This window comes from Somniosus microcephalus, chromosome 26 (assembly GCF_052327205.1).
Source record: "Somniosus microcephalus isolate GS21.2 chromosome 26, FLI_Smic_1.0, whole genome shotgun sequence".
NCBI classification, from domain to species: domain Eukaryota; kingdom Metazoa; phylum Chordata; class Chondrichthyes; order Squaliformes; family Somniosidae; genus Somniosus; species Somniosus microcephalus.
Genome location: NC_141012.1, coordinates 40,115,745 through 40,140,827, shown reverse-complemented (window position 1 = coordinate 40,140,827; position 25,083 = coordinate 40,115,745). Strand labels below are relative to the sequence as shown.

The 25,083-nt window shown below is 49.7% G+C and overlaps 1 protein-coding gene across 6 annotated transcripts in view; it reads right to left on the bottom strand.

Moving 5' to 3' along the window:
• robo3 (roundabout, axon guidance receptor, homolog 3 (Drosophila)) overlaps positions 1 to 25,083 on the bottom strand; it is a 594,316-nt gene that overhangs the window by 158,126 nt on the left and 411,107 nt on the right. For all 6 annotated transcript variants that reach the window (XM_085968074.1, XM_085968069.1, XM_085968070.1 and 3 more), the window contains exon 7: positions 2,746 to 2,870. In XM_085968074.1, the coding sequence (XP_085824200.1) occupies positions 2,746 to 2,870 (125 nt within the window). The remainder of the gene's footprint in view (positions 1 to 2,745; positions 2,871 to 25,083) is intronic.

Below are 25,083 nucleotides of genomic sequence, written 5' to 3'. Positions count from 1 at the left end.
TCAACATCCCTAAAACAGATGATCCCATTGCTGTTTGTAGGACCATGCTGTGTGAATATTGGCTGTCGCATTTCTTACACTGCAATAATGACTACAGTTCAAAAGTATTTCACTGACTGCAAAGAGCTTTGGGATATCCTCAGGTATAAGTATAAGAAATAGGGCCCATCGAGTCAGTTCTGCCATTCAATAAGATCATGGCTGAACTTTTACATCAACTCCACTTTCCCGCCTATCCCCATATCCCTTGAGTCCCTTAGTGCCCAAAAATCTAGCGATCTCCGTCTTGAATTTACTCAATGACTGAGCCTCCGCAGCCCTTTGGGGTAGAGAATTCCAAAGATTTACAACCATCTGAGTGAAGAAATTTCTCATCTCAGTCCTAAATGGCTGACCCCTTATCCTGAGACTATGACTCCTAGTTCTAGACTCCCCAACAAGGGGAAACAGCCTCTCAGCATCTACCCTGTCAAACCTTCTAAGAATCTTACACTTTTCAATGAGATCACCTCTCATTCTTCTAAACTCCAGAGGATATAGGCCCATTCTACTCAATCTCTCCTCATGCGACAGCCCTCTCATCCCAGGAACCAGTCTGGTGAACCTTTGCTGCAGTCCCTCTAAGGCAAGTATATCCTTCCTTAGGTAAGGAGACCAAAACTGTGCACAGTACTGCGGGTGTGGTCTCACCAAAGCCCGATATAATTGCAGCAAGACTTCCTTAATCTTATACTCCAGCCCCCTTGCAATAAAGCCTAACATACCATTTGCTTTCCTAAATGTTTGCTGTACCTACATGTTTACTTTCTGTGATTTGTGTACAAGAACATCCAAATCTCTCTGAATACCAACATTTACTAGTCTCGCACCTTTTAAAAAATATTCTGCTTTTCCATTCTTCCTACCAAAGTGGATAATTTCACACTTCCCCACATTATATTCCATCTGCCACCTTATTGCTCACTCACCTAACTGATCTATATCCCTTTGCAGCAGCCTCTTTGCATCCTCCTCATAGCTTACTTTCCCACCTAACTTTGTATCAGCAGCAAAATTGGATATATTACACTTGGTCCCCTCATCTGAGCCATTGATATAGATTATAAATAGCCCAAAAACTGATCCTTGCAGCACTCCACTAGTTACACCCTACCATCCCAAAAATGACTTCTTCCTTCCTTCCTTCCTTCCTTTCTTTCTTTCCGATACTCAATGACTAGACTCACGCATGAACAATAGCCACTTGGCTGAGGTGTGGGAGTGCATTTGGTGCCTCTGGAACTATGTCCCAGCAAGGTGCCAACATCTTTAGGAGAGTAGGAATGTGAATCAGATATGAGGCAGACACAAAGAAAAGGCGTGACACAGGGTTTTGCCCAAGCTGATGCCCAATATTTTATGCTAATATTTTAATTTATTACATTGTTGTTTTGATTATTTTCATCACTTCTTAAGGGTTCATGTACATTTTCTCTTCCATCTGCTCTTTGGTGTTTCCCCCATCACCATGAGATGATGCAACTTTGGGTATCCTCCAGGGTTTCTGGGTAACTAAATGGTTCTGGGTGCAGGAGAGTGAGCTGGAAGTAATTCCGCCCTCTCTTCCAAAGCTCCAAAGCATGGCCGAGATTGGGAACTCTACACGCAGATATTTTGATCATAGCTTTCTGTTGACATTTATGTCTAGAAAGATCAGAAGTAACGAGCTTCTAGAATGATTAATGTTTCAAATAATCATACACAAGAGTGGAGTGCTTGTCTTGTAAGATAAAAGCAGGGTGAAAGGTCAAAATTCCAAGGTCATCAAAGGAGAGTAAATTAGCCGACGGGTCCCAGAAGTAAACTGGGTAAAAGACCCTGGGTTTCATTCTTTAAAGGATGCTTTGTTGAATCACTGGGAATGATCCTATTACCAGCAACAGGATACTTCTAACAGCTGGGCTGGCTTTACATAATAATATCTTTATCGTCTAAATGTAACAGTTAACCCCGGAGACCATCTCCCAGGGGCCTAGGCCCTTGTAGTTACAGTAACTGCTCGACAGAACAGTATTTGCTGATGCACTTTCTGTACTCAAATTCTTAACAGGATCACTCATGTGGAAGTCCAACGGCTCCTGAACGGCACTTGAAAGCCCAGGAAACCAGTCTCTGCACGCTAAAGCTTAGGATCTCTTAAAAGGGTCTTTATCGTCTGCAAGCAAAGAAACTTGCAGGACGAGTCGCCCTGTTTGTAAGTATGCCATTTTTTTATGCTCATCAAAGTGCTGGGGAAAGGAACCCTCTCTCATTCAGGTAGCCATTACCAACATCAATTACACCCAGCTCAGGTGTAGGATGGTTAGATGCAGAGGAAAACTACCACCTGCCACCCCCCAATCTGTTCTGACTGTGTGCCTCACCCCCAACCTCAGGAGAGTGCCCTCTGCTGCACCAGCCTGACATTTTCTATTTCCCAACAAGCCTGGGGCCTATTCAAATGAGAGTATCAATTTAGCATCCGGTTATGGATAGCGTCGTGCTCAGGCCCCATGCCCGCTAGGAACTGGATTGAGGCAATTATGGTTTAATATACACTGATACGACTGGACCACCAAGCACAACCAGGTGAAAGGTCTGAATTATAGCTGTTCAGTGTCCACCTTCACGACCCCTGACCCTCCCCTTGGATTCCTTTTTTGGCGAGGGACAATACATAAGTTGGAGTTTCTGTTGCTGTTGTTGTGTAACCAGGACATATCCTACCTGGCTTCCCTCTTTTTGCCAAAAGACAGCGGGCGGAGGGTTTCCCTTTGTCTCACAGAGGAAGGTCACGGAGCGGCCCTGAGCTACAATCTGATCCCGAGGCCGCACGACAATCTGTGGAGGCACTGCAGAAAGCACAAAAAGAAAAGAGCATTACTTTAAAAAAATAAAAGACGTAGCTCTAGCCACAAAGCCTGGCTCATGCAACCAGTACAGATTTTAGTCAGATCATTCCCAGGGTACTGAAAAACTCCACGAGATTAAAGAGCTTCAGGCTTTTCACAGATTAAAAATGCAGAGATGAGGCTTAATTCACCATTGAATCTTCTCTTGACCTTCAAGTCTTTCCTTTTTAACAATGGCATCAATATTGACTCACGTTTACCTTGGCATCAATGTCCCAATGCACCTTCAGCAGGTTTATGTCATAAAGAGTTAGTTTTAATGAACATTTAATGACTACCTGTCTTTGAGGCTAAATTTTATTCTGCTGAAAATGTGACGCAGCCTTGCAGCACTGATGGGGAAAAGACATCTTTCCACCGAGGGGCTCAGGGTTCCCTCCGGATCACTTCACCGTGACTTTACTAACGTGGCGTTTACACAACCGCTTGGCCTACACAGGTTTTCAGCCTGCTTGTACAGGCCAGCGATGCAGTGACCTGCGCTGACCTCCTCTACAGGCAGACCCTTAGCATTGCGACTGTGGGGGTGAACTTCCGGGGATTCTGCCGATCCTCCAAAGTTACGATGGATGAGTGGGAGAACCCCCACGGAAATTCACCTGTGACTTCTGTCCAGAGGAATGTGTGTGTGAGTGCATGTGTGTGTGCATGCATATGTGTGTGTACATGTGTGTGTGTGTGTACGTGTGTGTGTGTGTGTGTGTACATGTGTGTGTGTGTGTGTGTGTACATGTGTACATGTGTGTGTGTGTGTGTGTACATGTGTACATGTGTGTGTGTGTGTGTGTGTGTGAGTATATCTGCAAGATCGAGTACACATCTCCTTTGACGTGTCATTATTGGTGGACCAAATTCACCCACAATGTAACCACGACTAATTTGGACTCCAGCATTTAATACAAAATACAAAGGGCCGGTTTTCCTCTTGGATTAAATAACCAGCTGAGCAGTGTATAGGAACGAATCAGGCGGGGGAGAGTGGGAGAGTGCATGTCTGCAACAGAGACTGCCTGAGATTTCATCCATTGAAATTACTGAGCAGAAGATTGGGTGGGTTTTGTTACTGTCGTGGTTCTCCCCACCCGATTTTCCTCTATGCCGTCTGCCCAGGTGATAACTTGACACCCGATTGTATAAAAGAAAAATCTGGCCCACACGTTTATACATCAGAAACATATGCAGCTCAATACAGTGATTACTTGGTGTAGCGACTGATGTGAGATGATGATAATTTGAGTTGCTGTTTTTATTGAAGGACGATGAATGATTTAAAGCTCACGTGTCTGCATCTTTCACGAGTTATCAGATTACCCACAAACTCATCATTTTACAATTCAGGACGTGGAACTAGTTTGAATATTGAGCTTAGTAACTCAATAGAAACATAGAGAAAGGTATTTTGTTATGTTATTCTTCTGTGTGTTTTTATTGAGTTACTATCTATCTCTGTAACCTCCTCCAGCCTTATATCCCCTCCTTCCAATCTCTTGATTCGGTCTTGAGAACCCTTCATCAGAATTAGTTCATCTCTTCATCACGTTAACTTGTTTTTTCTCTTCTCAGGTGTTGACTGTCCTGCTGTGTATTGCAGCATTTTCTGTTTTTCCCTCAAATTTGCAGCGCTTGAAGATTAAAAGCCCCGGCAACAAACATAACTTCTACTAAGTCAAGAGCTACAGATCTGAGACACAAAAAGAAAGACGAGAAATAACTTGTATTTATGTAGCACCTTTCACGACCACAGGACGTCACAAAGTGCTTCACTGTCAATGAAATAATGACCAGATAAGCTGTTTTAGTGATGTTAGTTGAGGGATAAATATTGGCCCAGGACACCGGGGAGAACTCCCCTGCTCTTCTTTGAATGGTGCCATGGGATCTTTTATGTCCACCTGAGAGGGCAGACAACCACAGCTTGGAGTGCTTAATATAATAAAATGGGGATGAGCATTGAGGCCTTAGCACGTGATGCCTTTGTGTTCTAACATGTATCAGCGCAGGCAGGTTAAATGAAGGGCCGAGCCCCCGATTCACCACACAGTGAGATTCCTGATCTTAGCCAGCGTCAGTGAGCTTTTTGCACCAAACACAGTCATGATGGTTAGAAATAAAGTGTATTGCTCTGATCTATAGAGTGAAGGAGGTACCAGATTAAGCCCAGATCCACCCTGGGTTAGCTGATCTTAGCTGGGGCTACAATAGGCATCATTGTCCTAGGGTAGGGAGGGGAAAATAGTCAAGGTTCCCACTCCTGATGGAAAGTATGTGTGTGTGTCCATGGTATGTGTATGTGTATAGTGTGTGTGTGTGTGTGTTTGTATGGTGTCAGTGTGTGTGTTTGGATGGTGTCAGTGTGTGTGTTTGGATGGTGTTAGTGTGTGTGTTTGGATGGTGTCAGTGTGTGTGTTTGGATAGTGTCAGTGTGTGTGTTTGGATGGTGTTAGTGTGTGTGTTTGGATGGTGTCAGTGTGTGTGTTTGGATGGTGTCAGTGTGTGTGTTTGGATGGTGTTAGTGTGTGTGTTTGTGCTATGTGGAGGTCAGGTGCGGACAGGCCAGATAGCCTGTCAGCATTCAACGTCCAGGCTCTGACAAGAAGTATGGTCACTTGGGCAGGGACCCAGAGACCTTTCAGCATCTGTGAACCATTCTCCAGGCAACAGTCAGAAGAGGCAATGCCATATTCCGGGGAGGGCAGGGGGCAGTAGGGTGGAGTTAAGGAGATAAAATTAAGGAAATAAAAATCAGAGGGTATGAACCCAGCAGAGCGCTTCCTCACACATATCCCCAGAGCTAATTCAAAAGCACCCAGCTTCCAACCAGCCCTCTTGTTCGGAGAGCAGTACTTAATAAAGAGCGAGAACCATAACAGAACGTGAAGGGAAAGGTATAAATAAGGAAGATATGAGGGAGATCTCTTTATTAGCCTGTCATACTGAATACAACACTCGCACAAAGCAGCTCAATATACCTTTGAGTGAGCAAAGCTTCCCTGAGTAAAAGGTGCTGAAAGATATTGACGTCTGGCCTACCCTGAGCTTATAAGTTTAGAGCTGGATATAAATGTCTGGTGAAAGGAAATGACAGGGCCTGCAGCCCCGTGGTCAGGAGCCTGCTCCTGAGAGACGTCCTTGAATGAACAGGCTTCAATCCATCAACTCAGCACCACAGGCTTACAGAGGAAAGTCTTTTCAAAGTATTTAACATTACGATGTTCACACCCAACAAGGAACAATTACAACAAAATGAAAGCCAGATGTTTAGATGCAGACGATTAGGGCAGATTTTCACCAACAGGGATTCGGAACATGACCCGTCGTTTTTGCGAACTTCACCTTGCGAAAGGGTAAAGTGCAAATATAAAGAAAGAGGCCTAGAAATTCAGTATAGCCACTTTTGGGGCGTTAAAGTCGGGCGTTCGCTAAAGTTTGCGCCCGCCGGAAAGTGGAGGCCACTTCGCCGATATTCAGTAGCTTTGGCCAAGGAGTTTGGGCGAGCGCTAAAACTGACGTTGCACCCCTATCTTTAGGCGCTAAGCCGGCGGTGCAGACTGATAACGCCGAGGCCGGGCGCAGCGCAGGTGCGGTCATGTTTTGATTGACAGCAGACACCCTGACGCCGGCCAGCTCTTAAAGGGGGAAGGGTCGACTTACTCTGCTGCCACGCCCTGGATAGTGGAGCCCTCCAGATAGGCCTGAACACTGCTGCTGGACCCAAATAGCGCCTGAAGCCATGCAGAAGGCCCGTGAACGAGCGCAGCGCTTCTCAGAGCATGCTTTGAGGGTGCTGCTTAGGGGTTTGGAGAAGAACAGAGATATCTTGTGCCCGGACAGTGGCAAGAAGGCTCCCAAGAGGCTGTACAGGAGAGCCTGGAGGGAAATCGCCCAGAGGGTCACAGCCAACAGCGATGTCCCCAGGGCTGGTGACCAATGCCGCAAGAAGTTCAACGACCTCACTCGGTTGGTCAGGGTGAGTACCCTTTCCAGTGTCCTCCTCATCCTTGCATGTGCACCTCACATTATGGGCAAAGGGACCTCAAAGGCCTAATGGCCAGCCCTCCTCCAGCAGCTATGGCACTGGCATGATCATCAATAGCACTTTCTGCACTTTACACACTGGCCAAGCTATTCGACCATGGGAGGCAGTGCACACAACAACAGGGCACCACACTGGCCAAGCTATTCGACCATGGGAGGCAGTGCACACAACAACAGGGCACCACACTGGCCAAGCTATTCGACCATGGGAGGCAGTGCACACAACAACAGGGCACCACACTGGCCAAGCTATTCGACCATGGGAGGCAGTGCACACAACAACAGGGCACCACACTGGCCAAGCTATTCCACCATGGGAGGCAGTGCACACAACAACAGGGCACCACACTGGCCAAGCTATTCGACCATGGGAGGCAGTGCACACAACAACAGGGCACCACACTGGCCAAGCTATTCCACCATGGGAGGCAGTGCACACAACAACAGGGCACCACACTGTACTTAGAGGCCGTCCTTTCTCTTGCAGGCCAAGCTGGCGCAGAATCTGAAGAGCCGGACTGTCACCGGGGAGGCCGTGCCCAGTTCCAGGAGCTCAGTGAGCTGGAGGAGCGCGTGGCTCGACTCATGCGTGGCCGGGTGACTGGCCCCGTTGCTATTGGAGATGCCAACCCTGTGCTGGGCCCCAATGGTAAGGACATGACCGTTTGGACCTCTCTGGTTCCCCTTGCGCTTCAGATCTACATCCTTTGCCACTGTCCCACCAATGCGCATAATGGCACCACTCATGCCTCCCTCGCTGACGCCCTGTCCTCACTCTAAAGCTACTCTTGTGCCTTCCTGCTTTCAGCTGGTGAGGAGGAGGTCCCTGAAGCTGCGAGTGTCAGTCCCTCGGAAGAGGAGGACGACGAGGACCAAGAGGAAGGCGGCACATCGGGGGAACCCTCATCCGCGCCAGGGGATGGCAATGGAGGGGACACGTCTTGCCTGGAGGAGAGCCAGGGGGAGGTGTTGCAGGGGGGTGTAGCTCCTGGGCCCAGTGGCGTTGAGCCACGCGGGAAGGGTCGGCCAGCACGGCTGCCTTCTCCCCAGAGGGGGGAAGTGTTGCAGGGGAGGGCAGTTGCTGGGCCCAGTGGCGTCGAGCCACGCGGGAAGGGTCGGCCAGCACGGCGGCCTTCTCCCCAGAGGGGGGAAGTGTTGCAGGGGAGGGCAGTTGCTGGGCCCAGTGGCGTCGAGCCACGCGGGAAGGGTCGGCCAGCACGGCGGCCTTCTCCCCAGAGGGGGGAAGTGTTGCAGGGGAGGGCAGTTGCTGGGCCCAGTGGCGTCCAGCCACGCGGGAAGGGTCGGGCAGCTCGGCGGCCTTCTCCCCAGAGGGAGAGTCCGGCCTCCAGTCCGGAGACGGTCCTCGCCCAGGAGGTGCGCCTCCTTGATGAAATGTCCGTGGACTCGGAGCGGCGCCACACCGAGTTCATGGGGGTTGTGGGACAGTTGCCTCAGGCCATTGAGTCCCTGGCTCATAGTGTGGCCGATTTCAGGGACTCACAGGCCAGGGGTGTCGACCAACTCGCGGCAGCACAGGACGCGAGTCGACAGTTCATGAGTGGTGCCGTGCAGACACTGGCTGATCTGATGCGGGCACAGACCAGGGCAGTACGGGCACTCACTGCTGCCACACTCGCTGTGTCACGCATGCATCGCCAGGGCACCCGCCGCGCTGCTGCAGCACAGCGGTCTGGCCTTCACCAGATTGCTGCGCTTGCTGCAGTGCCAGCCCGGCCAAGTGCCATTGTCTCTGGCGACCAGCGAGTGCCTGGCATCAGCCAGCTTGCCCCCATTGCTGCAGCCGCCACTGCCACTCCCCCAGCAAAGTTGCGACGAGCTGCTGGAGAGACTGATGCTGCCCAGCCACAGCTGCAGCAGTCAGCAGCCGGCCCCTCCAGGGCCGGACCTCGTCTAGGCCGACCCCCAAGGGCATCTGCCATCACCCATTGTGCCCCTCAGGAGCCTTCCCCCAGCCTTGCAACACCCGCAGGGCCCAGGTTGAGGTGGAGCAGCAGGTCGGGCAGGGGCCGGAGAAGCCTGCACAAGGACTCGCCCTCTCGGCACACCAAGTAGAGTGTGTTGGCAAATGTGTTTTTATATGGGGGTGTTTGTGTTCTGTATGGGGGGGGGTTTATTTTGGTAAGGCCGAAGATGAAGGCAAATGTTTTTTTATATGGGGGTGTTTGTGTTCTGTATGGGGGGGTTTGTCTTGGTTAGACCGAGGATGAAGGCCAATTGGATGGACAAGTTTTGTTATTCCTCCCCAGGTTGTGGGAGTGAGATATGTTTTTGACTGTTTTTTGGGGGTCTTGTCTGTTTTTCTGTTTCATGTGGGAAGGGCCCTGAGTTTGTTAAATAAAACTTTTTATTTATTCAGCTTGTCCAGGTGTCATGTTTCAAGTGGTTGTTGCGTTAACCGGCTGAGGGCTTGCGGAGCGGCTGCATTCAGGTGCGTTCATTGCCACAGGCCATTCCCTGACAGGGGGCCTAGAAGTGCCGTTCAATAAGCCGCCGGCGGACGGCCCTTGGACCTTGTGGCTCCCTCCTGGGCTGGTACTCCTCCTCCTCCTCCTCCTCCTCCTCATGGTCCTCCTGCTCGTCCTCCTGAGGTGGTGGTCCAACGTGAGGTGGAAGTGCCTGAGTCCTGCGGATAGCCAGGTTGTGCAGCATGCAGCAAACGACGACGAACTGGGAGACTCTATCCGGCGAATACTGTAGAGATCCGCCGGATCGATCCAGGCAGCGGAACCGTTGCTTGAGGACGCCAATCGTTTGCTCTATGATGTTCCTTGTGGCTTGATGGCTTTCGTTGTATGCCTCCTCAGCAGGGGTCCTGGGCGCGCGGAGCGGGGTCATGAGCCATGTACACAAAGGGTAGCCCTTGTCCCCGATAAGCCATCCCCTTGGGGGAGGCTGTGCCTGGAACATGTCAGCCACAGTAGTCTGGCGCAGGATAAATGCATCGTGGCTGCTTCCTGGAAAGCGGGCATTGACAGCTAGGATGCGCTGCCTGTGGTCACACACCAGCTGTACATTGAGGGAATGGTAGCCCTTCCGGTTGCGGTAATCCTCGGCATTGTCGATAGGTGCCCGCATAGCCACATGCGTGCAGTCAAAGGCGCCCTGCACCATGGGGAAGTCGGCGATCCTGGCAAATCTGACTGCACGCTGCTCCTGCCTCTCTAGGGTCATGGGGAAGGAGATGAATTGGTGTCTCCTTGCGAAAAGGGCATCGGTGACCTGCCGGATGCAGCGATGCACGGCGAACTGGCAGATGTTCGCTATGTCCCCAGCAGCGGCTTGGAAGGAGCCGCTTGCATAAAAGTTCAGAGCCACCGTGACCTTCACTTCCACCGACAGAGACATCCTGCACATCAGCTGTGGACGCAGATCTCTGTGAAGCAGCTGGCAGATCTCTGCAACCACCTCCCTTCTGAAGCGCAGCCTCTTAACACAATGCGCGGCAGTCATGGTGAGATAGGACACCTGCTGCCGGTATTCCCTGAGTGGGTAAGGCCTACGTTGCCGACGCCTGATGGCCCCTCTGCGTCTAGGCATGGCTGCCCCTCTCACACAGCGTCTGCGAGCCCTTCGCACATAATGCTGGAACTGAGGGTTGGAACCCCATGCAGCCCCCATAATAAACTTGCATACAGTGAAATCACAATGAGTCAAATTTCCAAGCTCTGGCCAGAAGCCAAAAATACCTCTCCTATGTTGTCCCAAATCAGTAAGGTCTGTTCCTTGGTCTCTGTCCAGAAATCCAAAGCACTAAAGTCATTGCAGCAAAATGGCTGGCCTTTATAGTTCAGTCTAAGTGCCCTTTAATTAGCGCTCCCCGAGGCCCGCAGGGCCTCTGCTGCGTTCCACTTCACAGTTCTTAACAGCGCCACGCCCACATTGGGCGGGCACCACTGAAGTTCCGGTTTGGGGCGCACAAACAGCGTTGCACGACGAAATGACGTCATAAGCTGCGCGCGCAGCTGAGCGGGCGCAAACACTTTGCGCCAGCGCTAAATGTCAACTGAAGTTGGGCGTAGGCGCAGATCGGTCTGCGCCCGGGCGCTAAGTGCCTAGCGCTCGAAATCTACCCCTCTTATGGCGCTAACGGCTGGCGAACGCAACTGAATTTCTAGGCCAGACTTCCATTTATGTAGCGCCTTTCACAACCTCAGGATGTCCCAAAGCCCTTTACAGTCAATGAAGTAATTTTGAAGTGCCCTGCAGAAACCAGGTGGGCAATAAAACCGAGCGGGTCGGTTGCCTACTTGGAATGTGCCCCTCTCCCGCCGCCTCTGATCGTGACCTGCCGGGTTCTACAGGCGACTGAAGCACCCACCTAAAGCAGATGGGGGCCTAATGAGTTTATGAAAACCGTGGTCTTATTACATCCTGATTGCATTTTAACCCGGGCCAGAGTGGGGACATCATCGCACCTTTCCCGCCAGGTGAAAGCAGGTCGGCTGCTGTCGGTAAGGACGAAGAAGCTCAGAAGATAAGTTTGTTGGGACCAGACGGAGCGTCCCCTGCCCTGGACTTCCCCCAACCCCCTTCCCTCCCGCGAAATCATCCTGAAAACCGACCCCTCCCAGTCACATACCTTCAAGCTGGCGGGCAACATTTTGCCACCTGATCTTAGGCAGTCAGTAGCCTCTCTGTGCCCTCTTCCTGCCTGTTCCTGACAGTAAGTGGACAGTTGGCATTTAACTGAGGCATTTAACAATGGCGTTGAAATGCTACGCTGGTGGGAAAGAGCGTTTGGATCTTAACTCCCGTTCCACCCAATATCCACTGGGCAGAGTGTGATAAAATTCCCACTTTTAATGTTGGTAGTTACAGGTGAAACAGCGATTTACTTGTACTTCTCGCAATCTAGTATACTGTATTCGCTGCTCACGATGCGGTCTCCTCTACATTGGGGAGACCAAACGCAGATTGGGTGACCGCTTTGCGGAACACCTCCATTCAGTCCGTAAGGGTGACCCCGAGCTTCTGGTCGCCTGTCATTTTAATTCACCGCTCCATTCCCACTCGGACCTCACCATCCTTGGCCTCTTGTATTGTTCCACGGAAGCTCAACGTAAACTCGAGGAACAGCACCTCATCTTCCGATTAGGCACTCTGCAGCCTTCCGGACTCAATATCGAGTTCAACAATTTCAGATCATAACCTCGGCCCCTATTACACATTATTTCTTGTAATTTTTCCACTCCTTTCCCCCCGCCCCTTTCCTTTTGTTTCTCTCTCACACCTGGCAGCTATCTCTTGCCCTGCCAGTACACTTTACACCTAATCTCAGCCTATTACTGTAGTGTATGTCCCTTTAAGAGAGAACTACTTTTACAGCTCCTGTATACTGTAGTACCGGCAGTGACCACACCTGTATATAAGCCGTGCGCATGCCTCTGTACCCCCAGTCTTGAGACTACCCTCCTCCAGTAAACACCTGTTGATTGTTAAGTTACAGCATCCGTGTGGTTATTGAAAAACATCATACTCTCAGAATCACGGATCTAACAATTACCATCTCGTCTAGCTCTTTTGTTTCTTTCACTTCTTTTGTCTGATCGCAGCCCTGCCTTCGATCTATTTTCTTTTCTTTCCAGTTTTGAAGAAGGGCTCGACCCGAAACATCAACTCAAATTTCTCTCTACGGATGTTGCCTGACCTGCTGAGTTTTTCCAGCATTTTCTGTTGTCATTTTAGTTCCATCACATGTTTGTATAAAGGCATCATATGGCAAGCGACAGAGTGCCAGTGCCTTTTTAAAAGAGTTATTCCGCAAGCAGCGCGAGAGAGTGGGTTAGCACACTGTCCTTTCACACCCGGGGCCTGGGTCTGAATCCAGTCCAGTCTGAGGCAATGGAAGGCTCCTGTCTCTGACAGCTATAAGGGTCCTAAGTGAAATGATTTGGGCTCAGTGCCAACTCTGTTCCTCGTGGGTGTGGCACTGAATTGCAAACTTACTCAAGAGTGGGCACAAGAGCAGCTGGGCGCAGGAAATGGAAATGTCACACTTCTGCAGTAGCTCACTTTCGAGTTTGGGGTTGGTCTGGAATGACTGGAGCGAGAATCCAACAACCCATTTATCGTCTGGAACGGTTTCCTTACAAATCTGCGGCGTTTATACCTCAGGGTAAATTCTACAAGAATGCACAAACGCGACTTTAAAGCAGGCTGCATTTAGCACCAAGTCACATCTCATTCTGGCCAAGGACCCTCCACGTTATTGGCAGAATCCCCAGACATGCCCGCACTGATGAAAAGAATGACAGAAAGACCATCCATCCCCTTTGAGGTTCAAAATGGATTTACTTTGAGATCTTGCCAAGCTTTCCTCTGCTGATACCTGTTCCAGAGGTGGGCCCGTACCCTCATTCCCTCTGCAATTAATTTTGCTCGGTCAAAAATTGGAGCTGGTTGGTGTAAAAATGGAAGGTCTCACAGATGCCAATCGAGCGGATTATCAGACACTGCCCCACCCACAGCCGCTTAAAGAGCAAGGCAAACAATAAGCATCTGTGTGTGAGAGCTGAGAGGCAGCAAGAGGGGAGAGGATATGCAGCAGTGTCAGGTGTTAGACTGTGATGCTGATCAGCCAAGGCCTTGGGTTAATGAAGCTATAGATTTGAAGATAGTCCCTCTTTGAGTCAGGACCCTCTGGGCATTCAGAAATGCTGCTCCCACAATAGAAAACAAATCCCTCTCTGTGAATGATGGTATTGAGTTGCTGTGTGTGGTTACAAAGTACAATTAACGTCCCTGTGTTACTTGCTGCCTGATACCTAAATTAGTACCTGAGGACATTGCTGATAGTTGTGTAGGCAGATTAATTATATCAAAGATGGTGGCAGACAGATGGGAGTCCACTCTGATTATATCTGTTAACAAGAAACGTGGCTTGGGAGCCCTCCAGATGACTGTGGCTATATTCACTGCACGGTGTGTAGTGGCTCTTAATGACCAGGCCCCAGATTCAGTTCCTGGTCTGTGCTGAGTCATAAGCCCCAAGCTCAGGACATGAATATCAATATAGACGAAGCGCAGCCTCGCCCTGCTCTGTAAATCAGTGGATAAAAGAAGTGGCACATTGGCATACAATTTCTAATTGCAGAAAATGCTGGAAATACTCAACGGGTCAGGCAGCATCTGTGGAGAGAGAAACAGAGTTAATGTTTCAGGTCGTCAGAGCCTGATGATTCTGCCATTCCCATTTACACCTCATCTAGAGTCATCTTTTGTTTCTTAACGTGTCCCATTAACATCTCCTTATGCCTTGCACCATCATCCCTTTTGTCTCTTAATCTCTCCTGCCTTCCATCCTATCACAGACCTTCCTTTTTGTTCTTTCCTCCCCTCCCCACTTTCCCTGCCCCTGCACTTGCTTAAAAACCTGTTACTTCTCTAACGTTTTCCAGTTCTGATGAAGGGTCCCAGACCTGAAACGTTAACTCTGTTTCTCTCTCCACGGATGCTGCCTGGCCTGCTGAGCGTTTCTAGCATTCTCTGGGTTTTTATTTCAGATTTCCAGCATCCGCAGTATTTTACTTCTGTAATTTCTAATGGCATTGTTTTCAAAAGTGACTCGTTACTTTGGCAGCTATTGCCCTCCTGTCAGGCAAATTGTCCCCTCTGTTGTGCTGAGGTAGCCGGGAAGACATGGCCAACTACATCCTGAGTGACTGAAAACCTACATTGCAGTGTATGTACCTTTAAGGGGAGAACTACCTTTTACAGCTCCTGTATACTGTAGTACCGGCAGTGACCACACCTGTATATAAACCCTGAGTAGGGATCTGTACTGTTAGTTTTAGAGTAACCCTCATTCAGTAAACACCTGTTGATTGTTCCCCTGCAGCCTCTGTCTAGTTATTGAAGGACACACAACATCAAGATACACGGATTTAACATTGGCGATGAGCAGATTTGAACCTACCTGAAGCTCTGCAGAAGAAGGCCGATTCCAGAAGCACGGGCGTCGACCATCCAACGGAGACTCCAGCGAAACGGGCTGGCAACAGGTACGGCGCAGGCCCTTCCCGCACAGCAGCGGCTAGAGCTGACCGACGGCACAAGAAAAGGCCGAGCAGCGTCGACGGGAGCAGAGAGAGGGTAGAGCGCACAGGGCGCAGCCGGTGTTCAGGACCGAGCGGCGTCGACGGGAGCAGAGAGAGGGTAGAGTGCAAAGGGCGCAGCCGGTGTTCAGGACTGAGCGGCGTCGACGGGAAAAGAGAGAGGGTAGAGCGCACAGGGCGCAGCCGCTGTTCAGGACTGAGCGGCGTCGACGCGAGAAGAGAGAGCGTAGAGCGCACAGGGCGCAGCCGCTGTTCAGGACCGAGCGGCGTCAACGAGGGAAGCGCGCAGGAAAATGCGCAGAGCGCAGCCGGTGTTCAAGGGCTAAGCAGCGTCCGCGGGGAAGAAAGGAAGCGCGGGAGATGCCATTTGAGCCGCAGCGGAGAAGAAGGGAGAGCGCGGGAGACGCCACTTTTTTTGAGCTGCAGCGAAGAAGAAGGGAGAGCGTGGGAGACGCCATTTTGAGCCACAGCGGAGAAGAAGGGAGAGCGCGGGAAGAAAGGAAAGCGCGGTAGACGCCATTTTGAGCCACAGCGGAGAAGAGAGAGCGCGGGAGACGCCAGTTTTAGCCAGTCTAACCACACCCAGGGATGCCGAAGAGTGGCAATGTCACAGCGTTCGACAATTAAGTCGAAGATTGGGCGACATATGTCGAACGCATAGACGTGTGCTGCAAGGCGAATGAAGCGCCAGATGACAGGAAAGCACTGGTATTGTTGAATTCCATGGGTGCAAAAACGTATGGCTTACTGCGAAAGCTAGTAACCCCAGAGAAGCCAGTGGAAAAGGATTTTGAAAGCATAGTGTCAATCCTACAGGACCACTTAAACCCCACACCGCTGCTGATAGCAGAAAGATTTAAGTTTCACAAAAGGAACCAGCATAAAGATGAAAGTAATGCTGAGTATTTAACGGAACTGCGCAAGCTATCGAAACACTGCCAGTTTGGAACGGGACTAGCAGATACTTTAAGGGACAAGTTTGTGTGTGGGCTTCAAAGTGAAGGAATCAAGAAACGGCTTCTTTCAGAAAAGGATCTTACGCTGGACAAGGCTTTCAGAATGGCAGTATCACATGAAGCAGCCGCACGGGGCGCTGCAGAGATACAACGGAGGCCGCAAGAATATGGCACAAATGAAATGTCATACGGAGCAGTGAAGTGCTATCGCTGCGGCAGAACAACACACGACCATAAGGATTGTTGGTTCAAGGACCAAGTGTGCAGACAGTGTGGAAAAGTAGGACACATAGCAAGAGTCTGCAGGTCGGGAAAGAAAACCAGCAGCAAGAAATCTCCACAGGAGAAGTACAAGAAGGTACATAAGGTGACGGAGAGTACTTCAGACGAACAGAAAAGTGATACAGACTCCGGAAGCAAGGAGCTGGGTTGTCTGAAACTACATAATGTAATCAAAATGGAGGATCACCAAACTATCTGGGTCACGCTCAAGATAGACGGAGTCCAAGTGAAAATGGAATTGGACACAGGATCAGCCCTAACAGTCATAAACCGAAGGGACTACAAGCGGCTATTCTCACATATACCCTTGAGAGATACAGAGATTGTCTTGAAGACGTACACGGGGCAAAAAGTCTACCCCAAAGGAAAAATAAGGGTGAACGTTATATATAACGGCAAGGAAACACCAAAAATGGACCTATATGTATTGCCAGATGGAGGACCACCACTGCTAGGAAGTGAATGGATCCGGAAGATACAGTTAGATTGGCATTCCATACAAGCACCGACTGTAGATGCCAAAAAGGATGACGACGTCACACCTGGACGACTGTCAAAAATGCTAACTGACGCACAAGAAGTGTTCCAGGAGGGACTCGGAACACTAAAAGGCATAACAGCGATGATCAAAATAGAGGAAAATGCAAGCCCAAAGTTTTTTAAGGCCAGGCCGGTGCCTTATGCGATCTGCCCAGCCGTCGAAGCAGAGCTGGAAGGTTTGGAACGTTCTGGAGTACTGTCCAAAGTGGACTGGAGCGAGTGGGCTACACCTATCGTTCCTGTAATGAAGAGGTCATTGAGTAATACGCCTGGGGAACCAAAGAAGGTTCGCATCTGTGGGGACTTTAAGGTGACAGTGAACCCAGTCCTTCACATGGTACAATATCCGCTTCCGCGGATTGAAGATATTTTTGCCTCGCTATCTGGAGGAAAACGCTTCACTATGATTGATCTGGCCCAGGCGTACCTGCAAATGGAGGTAGAAGAAGCCTCGAAACAGTACCTCACGATCAACACTCATAAAGGTCTCTATGGATCAAGTCCTGCAAGGGATTCCAGGGACCCAGTGTTATTTGGACGACATCCTGGTCACGGGCGAAAATGACAGTGATCACCTTGCCAACCTGGAGCAGGTGCCCACTAGATTGAAGGAATATGGGCTCCGAGCTAATCGCCACAAATGCGAGTTTTTCCAGAAGCAGATCTCGTATTGTGGCCACGTTATTGATGAAGAGGGGTTACATAAGTCCCCTGAAAAGATTGAGGCAGTAGTCAAGGCTCCAGCACCGGAAAATGTGTCACAACTGAGGTCGTTCCTCAGGCTGGTGAACTACTACCATAAGTTCTTGCCGAATTTGTCTACAGTACTACACCCACTGAACACCCTACTGCAAACGGGGGTACCATGGAAGTGGAATGATGAATGTAAACGAGCTTTCCAGAAGTGCAAAGAATTGATCACATCAAAAGAGGTGTTGGCTCATTTCAACCCAGCACTACCAATTCGGTTGGCGTGTGATGCATCACCCTATGGTATTGGAACGGTGCTGTTGCACAAATTCCCGGACGGCTCAGAGAGGCCAGTAGCCTTTGCGTCTCGGTCACTAACCTCAGCCGAGCGTAACTACGCCCAGATTGACAGGGAGGCCCTCAGCCTAGTGCGGGGAGTGAAAAAGTTCAACCACTATCTGCACGGGCAGAAGTTCACCTTGCTGACTGACCACCAACCACTTGTCTCCATTTTTAATCCAAAGAAGGGCGTTCCGGTGATGACTGCGCAACGGCTACAAAGATGGTCCCTTTTTCTAGGGGCGAACCAATATGAAATTGAGTATAAGGGCACGAAACAGCATGGAAACGCTGATGGGCTATCACGCCTGCCACTGCCTACTGCGGAGGAAGCACCAGCAGTGGACCCTGTCGAAATATTTTATTCGACTATAATTGAACGCTTGCCAGTAACTAACGTGGATATAGAGAAGGAGACCCGAAATGACCCGACACTGTCTCGGGTATATGACTTGACGGTGAAGGGATGGCCAACACATGGCGACTCACTGTTGCCAGCATTCTCATCCAGAAGAGAACAGCTGTCAGTATGCCAGGGGACCTTGATGTGTGGATCCCGAGTGGTAATTCCACCCAAGTTAAGGGAGAGAGTGCTCAATGAGCTTCACGAAGGCCATCTGGGAGGGGTGAAAATGAAAAGCCTTGCTAGGGCTTATGTGTGGTGGCCAGGATCGATCAGCAAATCGAGGACCTGACAAAGAGCTGCTCAGGATGCCAGAAGGTCCAAAATGCACCACCACATGCCCCTCTACACCCATGGGAGTGGCCCTCCTCTCCATGGCAACGGGTGCATATTGATTTTGCTGGTCCATTCATGGACTCAATGGCCTAGAAATTCAGTTAGGGGCGCCCAGCTCGCCTGGGCGCCGGAATTACCGCTGCACGCGGAGCCACTTGCGCCAGCGGGATATTCAGTTTCAGCGCCCCACGTGGAAGCCGGCCGCTAAACAAGGGTTTCGGCGCCCCGCTTGGGGCGCTGAAACTGAATATCAGCGTGCAAAGTGCCGCAGCACCACCCGCTGCGGCACGGCAGCCTGCGGTACTGCAGGCCTTCCTCTCACTCTTAAGGGGGAGGTGCCTGCAACAGCGCGATCCCCGCTCGCGAGTGCCGGCAAATGAGCCCGGCACCAAGGAGAAGTGCCGGGCTCTCTGGAAACAGCCGGCAATGCCATGGGGGGGGGGGTGTAGGAGGCCGGGGACGGAGGTGCGGGCAGGCGGCCGCCGAAAAAGCGGCCGGCCGCACCTCCACCTTAACTCGCCCCACTACCGGCACAGGTAGGCCCCGTGTACCGGTCGCTGTTTGCGGCCGGCGCGGGGGAGGCGGCAGCGACCAAATATGTCCAGCGGGGCAATAGCGGGGCGCTGCGCACACCGATGACGTCATCGGTGGCGGCGCAGCGCTACTGGCTAACGCCGCCATTAGCGCCCCGCTAAATATCGCGGTAGGTTTGCACAGTGGCGCAAAAGCCCTCTTTGGGCGCAAACTGGTGGCGCAGGCCACTGAATTTCTAGGCCAATGTTTTTAATAGCCGTGGATGCGCACTCGAAATGGCCTGAGGTGATCAAAATGTCCTCCACCACCACGGAGAAAACAATTGCAGTCCTACGGACCATATTTGCCAGGAACGGCTTGCCAGAGCAGATTTGCTCTGATAACGGACCACAGTTTGTGTCCGAAGAGTTTCGGAAATTTATGAAAAGGAATGGGGTAAGGCATTACACATCTGCCCCGTATCATCCAGCCACAAATGGATTGGCTGAGAGGTTCGTACAAACCTTTAAAAAGGCAGTAAGGGCCATGTGCGATGACGACATTCCACTGCAGCATAAGGTGGACAATTTCCTGTTAGCCTACAGAAATGCGACACATGCAGTCACCAACCAGACCCCGGCCATGATGTTCTTTAACCGAAGGTTGAGATCTCATCTGGATTTGCTCAGACCAAATGTACGAAGAGATGTTGAGAATAAGCAATTCCAGCACATCAATGAGAAGCCGACAAGGAGCTTCAATGTAGGGCAACCAGTTTTGGCCCGTGACTACCGAACAGAGAAATGGCAACCAGGAACGATATGCACACGGCAGGGGCCACTAATGTACACAGTGGATGTTGGGGAGAACATTGTGAGACGCCATGTTGACCAGATCCTAGAGTCACAGGAACGAGTCAACCCCATGTCTCGCGTACCTGGTAATGAACCCGACGTACAGGTAGCATCTACCCCAGAAACAGTAGCATCGGAAGCTGATGAACCAACCGACGACAGGGGGCCAGAATTGCCTCCGCACCAAGAGCAAGACACTCAGGAAAGGCGCTATCCAGGAAGGATCAGGAAGCCGCCCCAAAGACTGAATTTATAAATGGACTATTTTCAGTTAATGTTGCATGTTAAAAGTGTTAATTGTTAAATGAATGTTATGGTACTGTTAATCTAAAAGGGGAGGAATTGTAGTGTATGTACCTTTAAGGGGAGAACTACTTTTTACAGCTCCTGTATACTGTAGTACCGGCAGTGACCACACCTGTATATAAACCCTGAGTAGGGATCTGTACTGTTAGTTTTAGAGTAACCCTCATTCAGTAAACACCTGTTGATTGTTCCCCTGCAGTCTCTGTCTAGTTATTGAAGGACACACAACATCAAGATACACGGATTTAACATACATCAGTTCACTTTTTAATCCCAAGCATCTCATGTTGTTAAGATGCAGAGGAGCAAGTAGCACAGGAGCAGTCAAACCTCTCAACCCGCAATCTGAGAGTCAGGTTTGGTGAGTCAGGTTTGGTGCGTGAGATGGCAGCGTGGTGTGGAGTTTCTCCGGGCTGATATTTTATAACACAGAGATGCATACTTCATTAATTGCACCGTTTCCTTCATGCATCTGTACTGATTTAGCCTCACTCTCCCAAAGCAACTATACCTGCCCGAACAGGGAGAAGAGTTTGAAGCATTCTTAAAGTGGCTGTAACGATATTCCAGACATTAATCGGTCTTCAGCATGTCCTGAATTTATTCACAGCCCAATTCACGAGCCTGCATTCCCGAGCAAAACTCTGCACCAGATGTGCTGAAGATGGAAAATTTACCCCTACATTATCCCCTTGCTTTCTCTTTTTTTTTCAAAAGTTGAAATATGAAATTTCCATATTTTAACAATGATCCTTTAACATAGAAGCCAAAGACATTTCATTTGAACATTCACTGCTAATATCACACCGTAAGCTTTAAACCAGCTTAAATTAAGGTGTGGAGATGCCGGTGTTAGACTGGGGTGCACAAATGTAGGAAGTCACACAACACCAGGTTATCGTCCAACAGTTTTATTTGAAATCACAAGCTTTCGGAGCGCTGCTCCTTCGTCAGCTTAAATTAAGATCTCCTCATTTTATCTCTTTCATAAATAGACTTAAGTAGCACAGAACATCAGTTGTTTTTCTTCAACTTGTCTGTTAAGAGCTATGGAGACATGCGGTAAAAGAGTTGTCTTTAAATAGCGCCCTTCACAACCTCAGGATGTCCCAACGTACTTTACAGCCAATGAAGTACTTTTTGAAGTATAGTCAGTGTTGTAATGTAGGAAGTGCGGCAGGCAAATTGTGCACAGCAAGCTCCCACAAAGAGCAATGAGATAAATGACCAGATAATCTGTTTCAGTGATGTTGGTTGAGGGATAAATATTGGCCAGGACACTGGGGAGAACTCCTCTGCACTTCTTCATATAGTGCCATGGGATCTTTTATGTCCACCTGAGAGGGGAGACGGGGCCTCGGTTTAATATTTTATCCAAAAGACAGCACCTCCGACAGTGCAGCGCTCCCTCAGCACTGCACTGGTGTGTCAGCCTAGACTATATGCTCAAACCTTTGGAGGGACTTGGACTCATTACCTTCTGACTCAAACTGGAGAGTGCCATCACTGAACTGGTGCTTTATTTACCTTTACAGTCACTGAGTTCACTCAGCAGAAATAGGGCCATTACATAGCCCTGATTCTCCGACCCACAGTTCTGCCAAGTGCAGCTCCGCTCTGGGATTGCAACTGTGTGGAATTTGCCCTATATCCTTTTAGGTAGGCAGGAGTTCTCTTTCAATCCTTCTGGGATATATTGGTGCAGAGCTGCAGCCACTAATCAACCAAAGATCTTGCTGGTTTCAATGACGACATCTTGAGTCGATGGAAGTAGATGGTGAGGCCGAAGAGAATCCTTACTTCAGTAGAGTTTGTTGGCAGGTTTCCATCTATGGGCCGTAATTTGTGGCCCCTATGGGTGCGTACGAGGTGTGTACGTGCCCTTAAGGGCCTCGCATGTTCCGGGTTTAGGCGTGCGCTACGCATCCGCTAAAACCCGGAACTTGCGATCTGTCAAGAATCCTCTTGACAGATCCTCCGCATCCCCGGGAAAAGGGCATCCGCGGGCAGAGAGTTCTGCCCAGCGAATGCCCGTGAAATTCTTACGCCTGGTAAAAGCAAGTGTACGGCCGGCTTTTACCAGCGTAAGAATTTTAAAAAACAGAAATAAAATGTTATCAATAATTTATACATTTAAAAACCTGTGAAATAAGGTAAGTTTATTTTAAAACCCCTATAAAACATGTAAATTTATTTTTCAAAAAATGTAATTTTTGTTTTAAATATTTAATTAAATGCAATTTTAATTAATTTTAAATCTGTGATTTTTTATTTTTATTTATTTAAAGTGTAGGTGTATTTTTGGGGGTATTCCCATTCATACTTATGCGGTTTCTGTACATACGGAATCCCGATAAGAATGAATGGGGATCCCTCTTATCTCATTCGTTGGGCTGGCCCACGTGATCCCAGGGGCGCTTGTGAACCACCTCTGTGATACAAATATATAGTCACACGCAATATAAATCAGGTGGTGTACGTGCCTTTGAGGGCACTGAGGCCCTCTTTAGAACGGTGTTTCACTGCCTGGCTCCAAAAGCAAAATGGTTGCAGCAGCAATTGCCTGCCACATTATTTTGGTTGCTGGTAAAAACTGAGCTCTGAACCCATCAGTCCGGGCCAGCGATACACCAGATATCGGGGAAGGGCTGCAAGCAGAATGACAAAGTCGTGAAGCTACATGCCTTGCTTTAAAACTACAATCCAGGGAAGACTGTCCCATAATATAAAACAGGAGCACGAAACACACCTTAAAATAATAATGTCGCACGGTCACTGCAAAGAGGGGTCAGGGGTCTGGGCTTCATGACACCAATTCCACCTGGCTTGCCGTTTGTGGGACCTTGCTGTGCGCAAATTGGCTGCCGCGTTTCCCACATTACAACAGTGGCTCCACTTCAAAAATACTTCATTGGCTGTAAAGCGCTTTGAGACGTCCGGTGGTCGTGAAAGACGCTATACAGGTAGACTACCCTTTATCCGAACTTCCGAAAACCGAAACCCTCTAAAAACCGAAGGTTTTTTCGTTCAGCGTAAGTTGTGCGCACGACATGACCAGAGTGGCGCACGACTTACGCTGAGCAGGGCAGAGGGTCACTGAGTTCCCTCCTGGGTAGGAGATTGCAGGCCGAGCCGGGCAGTGTGAAGGAGGTATACCGGGAGAGTGAACCCAACAATACAGCGGCCCGTCCGATAGCTGCAGCGGCCTGTCCGATATTCTTTTATCCCCCCCCGACCCCCGACCCCCCCCACCCTTTCGGATAAGGGATAGTGTATCCTTTTTCCGCACTTCCGAAAACCGAAATCCTCTGAAAACCGAAAGTGCTTTCGTTCAGCGTAAGTCGTGCGCACGACCCCGACCCCCGCCGACCCCCACCCCCGACCCCCCGCCAACCCCCCGCCGACCCCGACCCCCGCCCCCCCGCCGACCCCGACCCCCCGCCGACCCCCACCCCCGACCCCCCCGCCGACCCCGAGCCCCCGCCGACCCCCACCCCCGACAAATTTCCCAGTCTTATAAAATACCTTCCAAAATCCGAAATTTTCCAAAAACCGAAACACGGCTGGTCCCGAGGTTTTCGGATAAAGGATAGTCTGCCTGTATAAATGCAAGTCTTTCTTTCTTTCTCAAATGTTGTGTTAAGAACCCCTCCCAATCTGATAAAGTGCGAATCAGAAGCCAGCACGGGAGGTCAGACTCACCGATTATCAATATTCCCATCTGTCTCGCAGCCATCTTCACTTCAAAAGTAACCAGAAAAAAACTGAACAAGAATGGCCTCGGTGTATGACAAAAAAACTCCAATTTCTGGTCAAAGATGGATACAGTACGATAAGGAAGATTAGAATATGGTGCACAGGAAATTAAGGTGACACATGGAGGGGTGCCCTTTGAATTCAGACAGCGCTGTCAGATCAGATTGAATCGTTCAGGATAAATACTCTCGCAGACCTTGAGCAGATGAGTGAGCTTCGAAAGGTCAGGATTTCACTGTTTACAAATAACGCTGTTTAGTCCTATTTCTCCTTGCAGTCCTCTTCTAATTTTTTTCCTGTCCTGTGCCCGTTGTTGTTACGCATCCTCTTTCAGCTTAAAGGACAGAGCCTGGGCACAGGGGTCCAACCGCCCATGAATTTCCGGAATCCCCCTCACCGCCTGGTGCCCTGGGCCACTCCAGTTTTGTCTCTAGTTTTGCCAGACAGCAACACCCGACTGCACCCTGCCCAAAAGCAAGGTTTTTTGCTCCGAGTGAAGTCAACATCTAAGGGAAATGCTCCTCGCAGCTTGGGTGTGCATCTCCAACATATGCTTGATACTGGACTTACAACCCAACGGTCATTAGTTCCAATCCCAACACTGCAAGTTGTGATGTTGAATTCAATAAATCAGGTACTTTGCACTGGAAAAAATGACCACAACAGCTGCTGGTTTATTGTACAAACCCAATTGGTTCACTAATGTCCTTCAGGAAAGGGAGTCCGCCACCCCGACATGGTCTGAACTACATGTGACTCCAGTCCATCTCTATGGAGTTGACTCTCATTGCCTCCTGAAGTGGCATAGCAAGCCACTCAGCTGTAAATTGCTATGAAGCACAGAAGAAAGCCCACCTTCTTAGGGCAACTTTAGGGTGTCAGCCTTGGCTCAGTGGTAACATGCTCATATCTGAGTCCAGGCGTTCTGGGTTCAAGCTCCACTCCAAAGACTTGAGCACATAATCTAGCCTGACACTTCAGTACAGTACGAGGAGAGTATTGCACTGACAGAGATTCTGTCTTTCGGATGAGATATTACACCAGGCTCTATCTCCTCGCTCAGGTAGA